Source organism: Plectropomus leopardus, chromosome 17, assembly GCF_008729295.1.
Source record: "Plectropomus leopardus isolate mb chromosome 17, YSFRI_Pleo_2.0, whole genome shotgun sequence".
Lineage (NCBI taxonomy): Eukaryota > Metazoa > Chordata > Actinopteri > Perciformes > Serranidae > Plectropomus > Plectropomus leopardus.
Window position 1 is genome coordinate 18,061,660 of NC_056479.1, and position 12,057 is coordinate 18,073,716.

The 12,057-nt window shown below is 38.5% G+C and overlaps 1 protein-coding gene across 2 annotated transcripts in view; it reads right to left on the bottom strand.

The window, feature by feature from the left end:
• The window catches only part of abca3b (ATP-binding cassette, sub-family A (ABC1), member 3b), a 36,796-nt gene that overhangs the window by 16,674 nt on the left and 8,065 nt on the right, over positions 1-12,057 (bottom strand). For both annotated transcript variants that reach the window (XM_042504825.1, XM_042504826.1), the window contains exons 4-10: positions 10,130-10,254; positions 7,646-7,811; positions 5,666-5,925; positions 5,458-5,574; positions 4,068-4,188; positions 663-836; positions 179-360 (exon numbers count right to left, since the gene is read on the bottom strand). In XM_042504825.1, coding sequence (XP_042360759.1) covers positions 179-360; positions 663-836; positions 4,068-4,188; positions 5,458-5,574; positions 5,666-5,925; positions 7,646-7,811; positions 10,130-10,254 — 1,145 coding nt within the window. The remainder of the gene's footprint in view (positions 1-178; positions 361-662; positions 837-4,067; positions 4,189-5,457; positions 5,575-5,665; positions 5,926-7,645; positions 7,812-10,129; positions 10,255-12,057) is intronic.

The following is a 12,057-nucleotide window of genomic DNA, read 5'->3' on the forward strand; positions in this document are numbered from 1 at the left end:
GGATTATAGCGGGGTTGCACCACCAGTCTCAGCCAAATTGAAACCACTTTGCCATCAGGCCAGTCTTTTCTGATTAAGGCTGTTACATGAGGCATTTTTATTGTGAAATATTAGAATACAATACCCCAGTGAATTTGTGTGGGCGTGCAAATGTGAGCTGCTTAGTTTTGATGCATACCAGTACAAAGAAGTAAGATGGTAGAGGCACTCCGTACTCTCCAGGAAAAACTGCCTCCATGTACCAGGCCACCAGCCCATAAAACACAGCGTCAAACAGCAGCAAGCCCAACACCTGGGCCAAGGAGAAGTCATCATCCACCGTCACAGAGTCAAACATGTTTGACCACTGGATTCCCGTTCCTACAGAGGGGAGAGAGAAACATTTTTAAAATACGGTTTTGTGGGGCACGCAGGGCCTCAGCTGGTGCCCCAGGTTTGACTCCAGCCTCGGCCCTTTGCTGCATGTTGTCCCCTCTCTCTCCCCCTTTCACACTGACTCTGTTCTATCCATTAAAGGCCAAAAATATCTCTAAAAAAATATATATATATATATGGTTTTGTAATAAATAAACAGGGAAACTGACCCCAACTTCCAAATATAAACAGACAGTTCAAAATGTATGGAGTGTGAAATTCAATTTGACCATAACCTTAAGTCTTACCTTTGCCTTCAAACATCCCTATGAGCTGAGCTCCCATGGCCATGGCCACGTTGGAGATGAGGCAGGCTGACACCTTCTGTGCATGGCTCAGCAAGTCGTAGCGTGGCCACAGGAACAAATAAGGCAGGTAGCTCAGGAAATAGATGAAGCCGCCCGCTGCTGCTGCCACATTAGCTGGAATCGGAACCAGAAAGGAAAGAAGACAGGTTGAACAATATTAAGACTTGTGTAGCCTTAAGATAGTGAACTGAACAGCGCAATCATCACTCTTATCACTCTTTGGCTGTCACAGTTACAGCAGGTGATCATTGCTGTGCTGCTAGACAAGCTCACACACGCATGCACGCACGCGCATGCACACACACACACACACACACACACACATGCATTGGAGACCGAAGCAAAAGCAAAAGGTAACAGGTGAATTACTATGTGAAGAAAGTTGCTTTTGCTGCAAAAACCTATTTCCCTGATTGACGGCGACAGTCTGAGAGAGCTGTTCAGATGAAGCATTACTGCGAGATGAGGAAAGAAAGTTGAGTGCTGTGGATGAGGCCAATAAAGGACTTTAAGGGCTGTTTTTGCTTTTCATTTCTAAATAGCAGGACAAGACTTCTCAAAAGAGCACTTGTGGCAAACAATGTGACATTCTGAGCCTGTGTGGAACACACATTGAGTAAGTGCCCTTACCTACTCCTAAAAAGTACATCAGTGGGCGCAGAGAAGTGTCCAGATAGCTGTTCACACAAAGACAGCTAAGAGGGAAATAAAATCTTTGTTCAAAAATGGGCACTAAAGGAACTTTTCTGTTGGTTTGGCCTATTTCCTGTAAAAGCCTTTTATTTCTGCCTCTTTCCTCTTTGCTCAAATCATTTCTTATAAGGAACTCTCAAGGGCTGTATCAACTCAGAATTACGTCAGTCAAATCAGATTTGGCTGTTGAATATGAATATTTGACAATCCTTTCGTGTTTTTCCATGGAGAGTTTTGGGAGTTTGAAACATAGACTGTATAAATAATGGACATAGCTACAGAGATGTTTTTTTGGACTACCATTTTGAAGCTTCAAGTTTGACATTTTGCTGTCGCCATCTTGTTTTCATGGAATCAGAAGTGACCATATTTGGAAAAAAAGGCTGAAGCTGTGGAGGAGTGAGTGGTGGATCTGACTTACAGACTGTAGCAACGCCTCACAGACAGCCTGTCACTAAACCAGCTCGACCCTTAAATATGCTGAAATTTGGGCCTTAGCAAATTGAAAATGGGTGAGTTATAAAAACAAAAAATATTCCGCTCATACAGCTGTCATAGATATTGAAATTAGTTACAGAGACGAAAACAATTTTTTGTACCAGGCTGTAAACTATATAAATGAGATTATATACCGTCTTAGATATTGGATATTGTTATATTGTGATATGGAATAAATGGTGTTTTTTTTCCTGATTTTGAATTTTCAGTAAAGTAGGTACTTTTCTCAACTTGCCAGACAGTTCTACTTTTTTTAATACTTGCCTTTACCCAGTTAATGATATTTTCTACATCACTAATGATTATAGATCAAAAATTTAATTGTGTTAATATTTTTTCAAAGTAGGCTAACAATATACAATATTGTCACATCCAATAGGGAATTTGGAGGAAAAAAATTGGATTGTTCGATTCTGTCTCCCAGTTTTAGCATTAATAAAGTGCTTTTTGAGGAGATTTAAAAATACCGAGATAAAGCCAAAAAATATCGCAATATAATTTGCAGGCCATATCGCCCAGCCCTACCGCTTAGTTTAAACAGGGTTTGGCAGGAAGTTCAAAGTGACAGCTACATTCACATATAAAAGTAAACAAGCCAATTTAGCCCTTCGAGCTAATGCTAACTGAACCAATGACATATCGGAACTGTGCAACATTTTTTGCTAGATATCAAGCAAAAGCCAGAAACTGTATCATATTAACTCACTGCAAGCTGTAAAATCACCACTTCTGAGCAGAAGGCAGACAATAATGTTATCCTGGAGCCTGAAAGGACAAAGCCTCTCTTCCTCTGGGCAGCTGCCTCCATCTCACTCAGACTCACTCTGGGTCTGCAGCTGCCTGGAGAGCAGTGTCAGAGCGAGGAACACTCACTCTGCAGCTAAATCTGGGGACCAAAATATCCCAAGGAGTAGGCTAAACTGCACACTACCAAAAAAACAACTGCTCTTCTTAAAGAATCTCTGAGGGGTCTCCAAGTGATACTTTTAATCTTTGATTTTAGGTGGTAGCCATACAAAATTCTCATCTTTGTGTTTTGATGACTATAAATTTTTTGCTCAGTATCAGAGGGGAAAACAAAATTATGCAGTTTCTTTAGTTCAAGTTATTGATTCAGCAGTAACTGATGCAATTTAAATGACTCAGGTCAGGCTGTAAAATTCCACATACTGGATACTACTTAATGGGCCAGAGACAGACCAGGAGGAGGGATGGGAAAAAGCAAGAAGAAGAAAAGAAGAGCAGGACAGGGTTTTAAAATTTTACAAGTACCTTGGCTCATAATGTCAAAGCAAAATAGGAAGACTGTCTGAGCAAGTGACAGAGCAGATTACACTGCTAAAGAGGACAGAAATACAATATGATTAATGTGAAGAGAAATTCAATACATCAGGCTTTTATCTGTCCTCTCTGACTCAGCCCCTCGGGACAAAAGGCTTTAAGGCTTACTTCAAACTGATTATAATCAGGTGGATTTTTCTTATAATGGTAGTTAAAAATAAAGCCAAAGAAGACCATGAACTACAGCATTGCTAAGCAAGTTCTGATGTGCAATTGCTTTGCCGAAGGCTGCATAAAACAGACGCCGTGAGAAGTGCTTTCAGCCTGAGCTGCTTTGTTGCAAAAAGCTGGGGGGAGATGGTTTCATTCAGATGCCGGTCTGAATGAGAGAGAGTATAAAGAGGGAAAGAGAAGAGGAACATGAGGAAGGAGAGATTGGATTAAAATAGTTTTCTTTATCGTCGTGTTGGTCAGGCTGGACACAGTGTTTTCTTTTCATGAGGGTGAAGACAGAAAGAGCTCAGAACTACTCAATATAAGAAACTTAGTTTCTAAAGTAAACTGAACCTTTCTCTTCACCAGGAAAAGTTTCATGTCGGAACTAGCTCACCTAGCACCTCTAAGTTAGCTAACATTACAGCTCAGCCGAGGAGGACACCATTGATGTTTACATCTCGCACCGTCACAAGTACTAGCCCATAAGTAGATGCACGCTTCCTTTAGGAAAATCGACATCTGAGAGAGCACACAGTGTTGCACGTAATTAACATTTCCGCAAAATGGAGCCCACAGAGTACTGTTGAAAGGGCATCTCTGTCCTCTGTCAATAATTATTATTCAGAACAGAGTGGAAACACACACAAAAACACACACCTCGAGAGAAGAAGGCACTAATCATGAAGCTGAAGTTGATGGTGGCCACAGTGAAGACGAGCAGGAAGACAAAGACCAGTGTGGGGTCACTGTAGGTCAGCACTGCTCCGTTAGGGCTCACCTAAAACAACAGTTAAAAACATGCGACTTAAGTGCATCGTTGTGATGTGAAAATGGACGTGATCATGATGTGTGAAACAAACTAATTCCTGCAATTTATGTTGCAATCAGAGCATTAGTCACTACACTGCTCAATTATTAGGATTTGGTTAGTATAATAAACTTTTTGAAAATTATAAATTTCTCATTTTCACTTTTTTTTCTTGGTTTTAGACGTTCCAAAAACGTAGGGGCCGGACAATATATCAATATTATATTGATATTGTGTTATGAGACAAGATAGCGCCTTAAGATTTTGGATATAGTGATATCAGGAGGAGAGAATTTCCACACAGTGTGGGCAGGATTTCTTTCTTCTCTGACACTTTCTCCTACGCACCTGTCTACCAAAAGAAAGAAAGTGAGGATTTCTGAACTTGCCAGACTGTTCCAGCTTTTTCTGTTATGTTCCTTTCCTCACTTAGTGGTTATTTTCACATTACTGATGACTATTTATCAAAACTCTTGATGTTGTTTTGACGCAACAATATCACTGCAATATTGATATCTATAGATATTTAGTCAAAAAGACTGTGATATTTGATTTTCTCCAAAGTGCCAAGCCCTGTTGTAAAACACAAACTCCTGTGTCTTATTAGTTAAGTAAAGTTTGATTAGGCAGTTTCATTTTGGTGTCATTGAGCAAAAATCTAATTGGTACATAATCAAATTCCAGTGGGGCTCTGCACCTCCTCTCAACTCTGTTTTCATGTTGTTTATTTTTTCTTTCATTTTTATTGTGTTCTTATTTGTGACTTTTAAAAAACCACAGCTTCAAAAATACAGATTATTTTCCAATACTTACCAATCATAATGCCTGTGTAATGCAGACATAGTACAATTTACTGGATAATTGCATTTCTTTTCTTTCCTCTACTTTCTTTTTTCCCCTTGTTGGTTTTGTTAAAAAAAAAAAACAAAACAAAAAAAGTCACTGGTCAATTTAGAGAAAAGGGCGTTCCTACTGGTTGTTCTACAAATGCAGATGCCTGTGCACATCTGTTCAATGAAAGCCTGATTCAATGGCAGAGAATCATGCAGAAAAAGTTGCTATTCCAGCATTAGCAACAACTGCCTACACTGCATAGCAACACAATAAAATCAACCCAGTATCATCTAATGTAAATGATTCTGTTTTATCTTTTACTTATCTAGGAAGCTTAAATATTGTGTTAAGGTATTTTGTGCTGGAATGTGGCTTTTGAAACAAAGATTCGTAGCACCAACTCACCTGGATACAAAGGAGCAAAGTCACAAAAAAGACTGAAATGGACAGGAAGAGGAAGAACATGAGGAACCAGGCGCTCCAGTGGAGCCAGTTGCTGAGACCCATCATCCTCATGTACTCCTAAAATGCACAAGAAAGGGTAGAAAGTAAGGATTAGTTTCATGATTGCAGCACCAGGAACAACAGCCTGCATGAACACACATAAACAAACCTTGAGCTTCCTTTCCTTCTCCTGCACCACGGCTCGGACTATGTTGAGGGAGGTGTACGTGAAGCTGAGCACCAGTAGCAGGGGCAGCTGGTTCTGAATGGCCAGGATGAAGACGTCATATATAAAGGCAGGGTAAGGAAACCGCGACAGGACCACTCTGGTCTGTCGCAGCAGAGAGGCGGCAGATGTTCTGTTGTAGGAGCGCATGATGGCTCGGTCCACTGCATGCTGCACTGCCAGGAATCCCTCTCGGAAGTACCCTGAAAAGAGAAAAGAGACATAAACACTGAAGAAAATGATGTATAAATGAGTCACGGCACAACCCCTCATACAAAGTGACCTGTTCCACAAGGCACAGTCCATCTAACTGCCCTCTATAAGTTAACAGAAAAATGGGAAAGAGGCCTTGAGGAACAAAAGTGGAGCTGGAGTCATGAGTTATTATGCATGTGGAGGTTGGAAATTCATATTCATGGGACTGTAAAAGCTTGTCAGTTCTATTATGCCGTGAGGTTGACTTCATCTTTTGGAGCATGCCTCTTTTGCCTCTTAACTTCACGATTAAAAAAGGTCTGGGCTGCAGCAGAACAGTTTCTTATCTGATGCTATTATTGCAGTTATTTAAAGAGGATCTGTTGTGCCTTTCCTTATTTTCTGTTACATATAAAATGCCACAGTGTCGCATGATCATATTAAACGTGCTTAAAATAATTCAATAGCATCAGGCTTCAGACCGTTCTGAATATTCTGTTTCCAACATTTTTTTTTCTACTTTTGCCACCAGCTGACATCAGCTTGTAACAGATTTCTTTAAATGATCACCTGTTCCATGCACGCTACTGTAAGCATTTAGATTATATAGTGGAGCCCTGCATTGGAATCGGGGTCTCACAAGACCCAATCCAAATCTTGCGGGAGTGGGTGGTGTTAATGTTGCTGTGTTTGGGGGCAGGCGGTCAAAAAAAAAACAGAGGTTAGTTGGGTGAAGTTGGGAAGAAAATCAAAGCTGGAGTTTACAAAGTAAAAGGACAGCAAGGAAAATCAGACACTTGAAATAACTTCAGTATGTTGTTAACAAAGAAAAGAGGGAGCTGGAGTTTATGAGAAGTGTGGCAAAGTGCTCACATACAACGGGCACAAATCGGTATCTCAGGGTTAAGGAGACACACCTGCTCCTTGCTTTTTTTCCAGGCAGAAATCATTCACAGCGCACTGGGATAAAAGCCATGAGAGAAAAATATATGCTGCACATGATTAAAAACTTTCCATGTCTACAAAGCAGAGGCAAAAACACAACACTGCTACATGTAGCTACATGCTAACATCAGTGGAACATAGTCTTGGTTGGAGATGTTAATTTTGCCCTCAATTCGGAACATATTCCTGCTAGAAAATGTCTGCTTGTGAAGATTTTGGACTGTGCTTCTTTGGAGGGAAACTAAAAGAGACAGGTGTTAAAACAGAGCATGTACGAAGTACGAACATGAAAATGAACATAATAGGTCCCCTTTAAACCTGACAGGTCAAACAACTTGAGAAACAAATGTACAGATAAAGTTAAGAGCATTTGGTGCCTGACACCTCGTGAATGCCCCAAAAATGTTGTGAGGGCACATCCTGACAGTGACAAAACTAGATGTGCAGGGCTGTGGTTGCCATGGAAACACAGTCTGAGTAGAGGGCTCTCACCCCAGGGACTGTGAAAAATAAGTGCTTTTCATCAATCATAATCTCTGTCTAAACAGAAAAATAAACTTTTTAATTAACTAAAGCTCATATTAATAACTCCTAAAGGAAATTGAAAGTCTTTAGGAATATATAACATTTACATTTTTTTTGAAAATATTTCTCATGAAGGTATAAAAGCATCAAAGCAGACAGGATGTTTTGGCGACAGAAAGAGAGGCGAAAGAGGAAGTGGGAGAGATAAAGAAAAACAAAGACAAAGAAGGTCAAATTAAAAAAGACAGGGATTCTCACCAGGCGTGCCACCCTCCTTGTCATACTGCTCCCTCGGCCCTGGCAGCTGAAAGAGGGGATAGAGACTGAGCGTGTGCCAGTCCAGGTCACTGTTTGGGTTCAGCTCCGACCGCTCCTTGGGCGGGGCGTTGCGTGGGGTGAAGCTAAAACGCAGATGGTAGCTCACCTGCATATAAGGGTGCAAAAAGAAAGCAGAATCAGTAGATAAGATTAGTGTGAATTTCACACAGAAATCAGGGCTGTATTTCAACTTGGCTTTGAGCAGGGTGGTCTAAAACAAGAAGAGAAGATTACAGATAATGTGACAGATAAATAAATTAGTATTTTACAGAGGATTCTGGTCTTGATTGCAAAAAAAACTTATAACAGCCTTCTTGTTAAAGCCACAGCCCCCCAGCAGGATAAAAAATGTCTTAAGTATGGGAAAAAAATCACAGCAAGATTGCATGCTTTTTTTTCCAATTTTATAACCTTATAATAGAATGACTATCACTGTTTTGTTATACATTTATGTATATTTCGTGTGCTCTTTTATCACACTGAGTGGTAAACTATGGGTTATGATCCAGGTGTATTTTGGAAAGTTATAGCAGTATAGAAGATATATTTATCACTCTGGACATGAAAAGAGTACAACAAGTATGTGAATATTATTGTCTTGTGATTTGTGTAGAATAGATAAAAAGTTACAAAAAAACACAAACAAGGAAACAGGAAAGATGGTGCAAAAGAGAGTAATAAAGATTTACTTGTCTTATCAACCTTTGTGTATTTTGTTTATGGTTTTTATGGTAGATGGAAGAACTTTCTACATGGATAATAAAGTAATAAATATGAGAAGATGATTCACCAAAAAAAGCAACAACATCTCTCTCTCCCCGTGCGCTTTGGGCTATCTAAAGCCTGAAGCCTATTAAGTATGTCAGACTTCATCATCACATGCAGATAAAGCTTTTCCCATATGGGTTCACACTGAAAAAAAATGTAAATTCATCCGTCTTTTGTTTGTTTTTCCAGAGCAGGCATGAAACTGGTTGTTATAATCATATCATATCATACAGTTAACAAGCACAATAAAGCTTTGTAATAAACCTGAGCAAAATATGATCTCGTTGTTGGTTTGAGAATCCTCCTTCTATGTTTAAACAATAAGCTTGCCAAAATAAACAAAATAGACAAACAGTCAGGGAGCAGAATAAAGTGCCTGGACCAGTATTTCAGGTAACACATGCTGCTATTCTTTCCTCCATACACCGAGGTCAGTCAAACAAACAGCAGGTTATTTTGATGCATATATCACACCTCCCTAAGTCTTTATGCTTCAAACCCAGGGATGGACAGTAATGAAGTACACTGACTTAAGTACCTGACTTTAAGTATCTGTACTTTACTTGAGTTTTTTTTTAAACTCATCACTTTTACTACACCACATTTGAAAGAAAAATATATTTTTAACCCTACTACATGTCTATGAAGTCTCTAGTTACTCATAACATTTTTTTTTAAAGTCAGTAGATTTTTATATGCAAAATCCATAACCTGTGATCACACAGATCTGCATGTGTTTTGTTTAGTGTGTTTTTTTGTTGAAGTGGTGTTCCTCAACCTCTATCTTGTGCATGTGCTACTCAGATTGGGCAGCTCGTCGATACAGACAGGTAGAGAAGATAGGTCATCAGCAGGCTGTTGTATTTGGTTATGTGGTGTTATTAGTGGCTACAGCAGCAGATGGAGATGAAGATTCGCCGCTATTACACCCATGGCTTCACCTCAAGTCCATGTTTGAATTTTTTTTAGATGAATGGCTCATATTGTTATTATTCTTATTGTAAAAATATTAATAATAAATATTTTTAAATAATTAGTAGTATTTTGCTCTGTTCATTCTGAAAAAAAAAAACCTAATCACAACCTACAACGATTTGCCGTCCAGCCTGAGAAAGCAGTTCAAGGTCTTTTTCCCCTCAAAAAATACAAATGACAATTTTGGTCCTTCTGTCAATTTTTATGTCTATCGGCATTACTATAGGCTTTTCAGCTTTTTCAACAAGCTTTTTATTCTACAGGCTCTACAAGCCAGTCAGTGCATTCAGTGGATTGTTTTAGAGTCATTAGGATCTGTTAATGTATTGTGACAAAATATTACAATGTGTTGAGATTTTCAAAAAGTACTCTGAATACTTAAGTATTTTCAAAAGCAAGTACTCCAGTACTCAACTAATAATTTGATTCAGCAACTTTCACTTGTATTGGAGTAATATTTGACCAGGAGTATCAATACTTTGATTCAAGTATTAAAGTTGTGTACTTTGTCCACCTTTGGTTAGAATACAGAAAATAAGAATTTACCACTCTTGTTGCAGCCAGACTGTGCAGTGTCCTTGATGAAATTACCAGACATGAAAACAATACACAGCTCCTCAGGTTCACGAATCAACCATCTACCTGCTACAGTGTGTGACAGTGCAGCGTGTTGCCTCTAACCTTTAGCGGCAGGGGTTCATCATCGTGGGTGAAGGGGTGCTCAAACACTACAGCAGCCAGCAGCTTTCCTCCAGGGTCATTTCTCACGTAGTCCTCAAACTGCTCCTCAGTCTCAAAGCCACGCACTGGAAAAGAGACGTTCACAAACACATGCAAACATCATTACATTAGTTGTGGTGTGGTATTCATCTCACGCACGGCTGTTTTCGTGCCTGTCTTATTGCCAAACACGACCTTGGTGCTCATGTTTCTCACTGACAGCCAGGAAGTTGGTCGAGACGCTGTCAGCATACTGAATTTAATGGCCAGCATTACTGATACAGCAGGTCAAATCACTGAGAAAAAAGTGCACTTAAATCTACTTTCCTTGACACACATGCAGGATCACACAAAAATGGAAGAGATAAGCATACAAAAGATGTCAAAACCCAAGCAGTCCAATGAAACTGAATAAAAACAGAAAACAGGAAATAAAGAGACTGATTTCAGTTTTCTTTTCACTTTTGATATTTCATTCTTTTCCAGAACTGGATTTCTCATTTGTGTTTTTTATTGCATTTATCAAGCATAGCGCAAGTGCATATTCTGGATCTGGCAAAGGATGTCAGTATTACACACCAGTCCATGAGGTGCATATTTGTCAGTGTCATAAAATAAACACACAGTCAAACAAAGGTGCACTGAGGAAAACAGGTCAAGGACAACCAGCTGCCAAACACGCAAGTTCAGACATGCAGCTGTCACACTGCTCTTCATTTCAGCTGTCTGCCGTAAAAAACGCTGTATGGTTTGTAGTTTAACATAGTAATTCCCATCCAGGGGTTACTGCTGCAGTCACCACAGGGATAAATGGAAACAGTGTGAGGAGTACCTTAATTAATTAAAAAAAAACATATATATCAGGATTTGCTTTACATTATACATATATCTATCTATCTCTGTGTTTAATAAAACATTAGCCGTCCAGTGAATGAAAACTAAGGTATCCCAGTAAGGTATTGCTACACTGACTGCACAGTACACATCTCCTATCAACCCGAGACAGCTTTAAGTAACAAAAGGAGATTAGTGCTTAACCAATACTTGAAATCAACAAGTGAACATTTGAATAATTAGCCAAGTAATGGAAAAATTGTTCAACTTGTTGGCTAGAAATAATGGATAAACAGTTAAAACAATTAGAGGCAAGTAATGGATAAAAGTTGAAATAAGAGGCTACAAGTAAAGGCTAAACAGTTAAAATAATTATTCCAGCTTCAGGTACTGAATAAACGGATAAAATAATCAGCTGAGTAATAGTAAAAGTTTGAATAATTACCTAAAATTAATGGTTAAAAAATGTAAGTTTTTAGGTAGAAGTAATGGTAAAAGGTTAAACATAAGCAAAAAGTAATGGTAAAAATATAAATAATTAGCTAAAAGTAATAGATAAAAAGATTACATAGCTAGGCTAGCCAAAAGTAATAGCTGAACAATTAAAAGTTAAAGCTAAATGAAATTGTTAAAAATTTAAAAGTTTAAATAATTAAAAAGTAAAAAGTAAAATGCTAAAATAATTAGCTAATAGTAATGGTTAAGTTGAAATAAGTGGCTAACAGAAATAAATACACTATTAAAACAGTAAGCTAAATGCAATGGATAAAAAGTTGAAAGAATACTAGTTGACTAACTGATAAGTTAAATCAACTTTTTAACAACAGCAAACATTTATGATTACACAATATAGGAAATCTTATTTAACGAGTCACTTTTTTCTCAATACAGCGTGTGATACAAATAACAACTGTGTTTCAACACCTCGTATAATTATAACACAAACACCACATATTTGCTTCCCCTTTCAGCAGTCCCAGTTCAACGATCATTTGAAATATTATGGGTTTTTTTGTATTTTTATAGTTTTTAGCGAAGAACATCGAGGCCACATT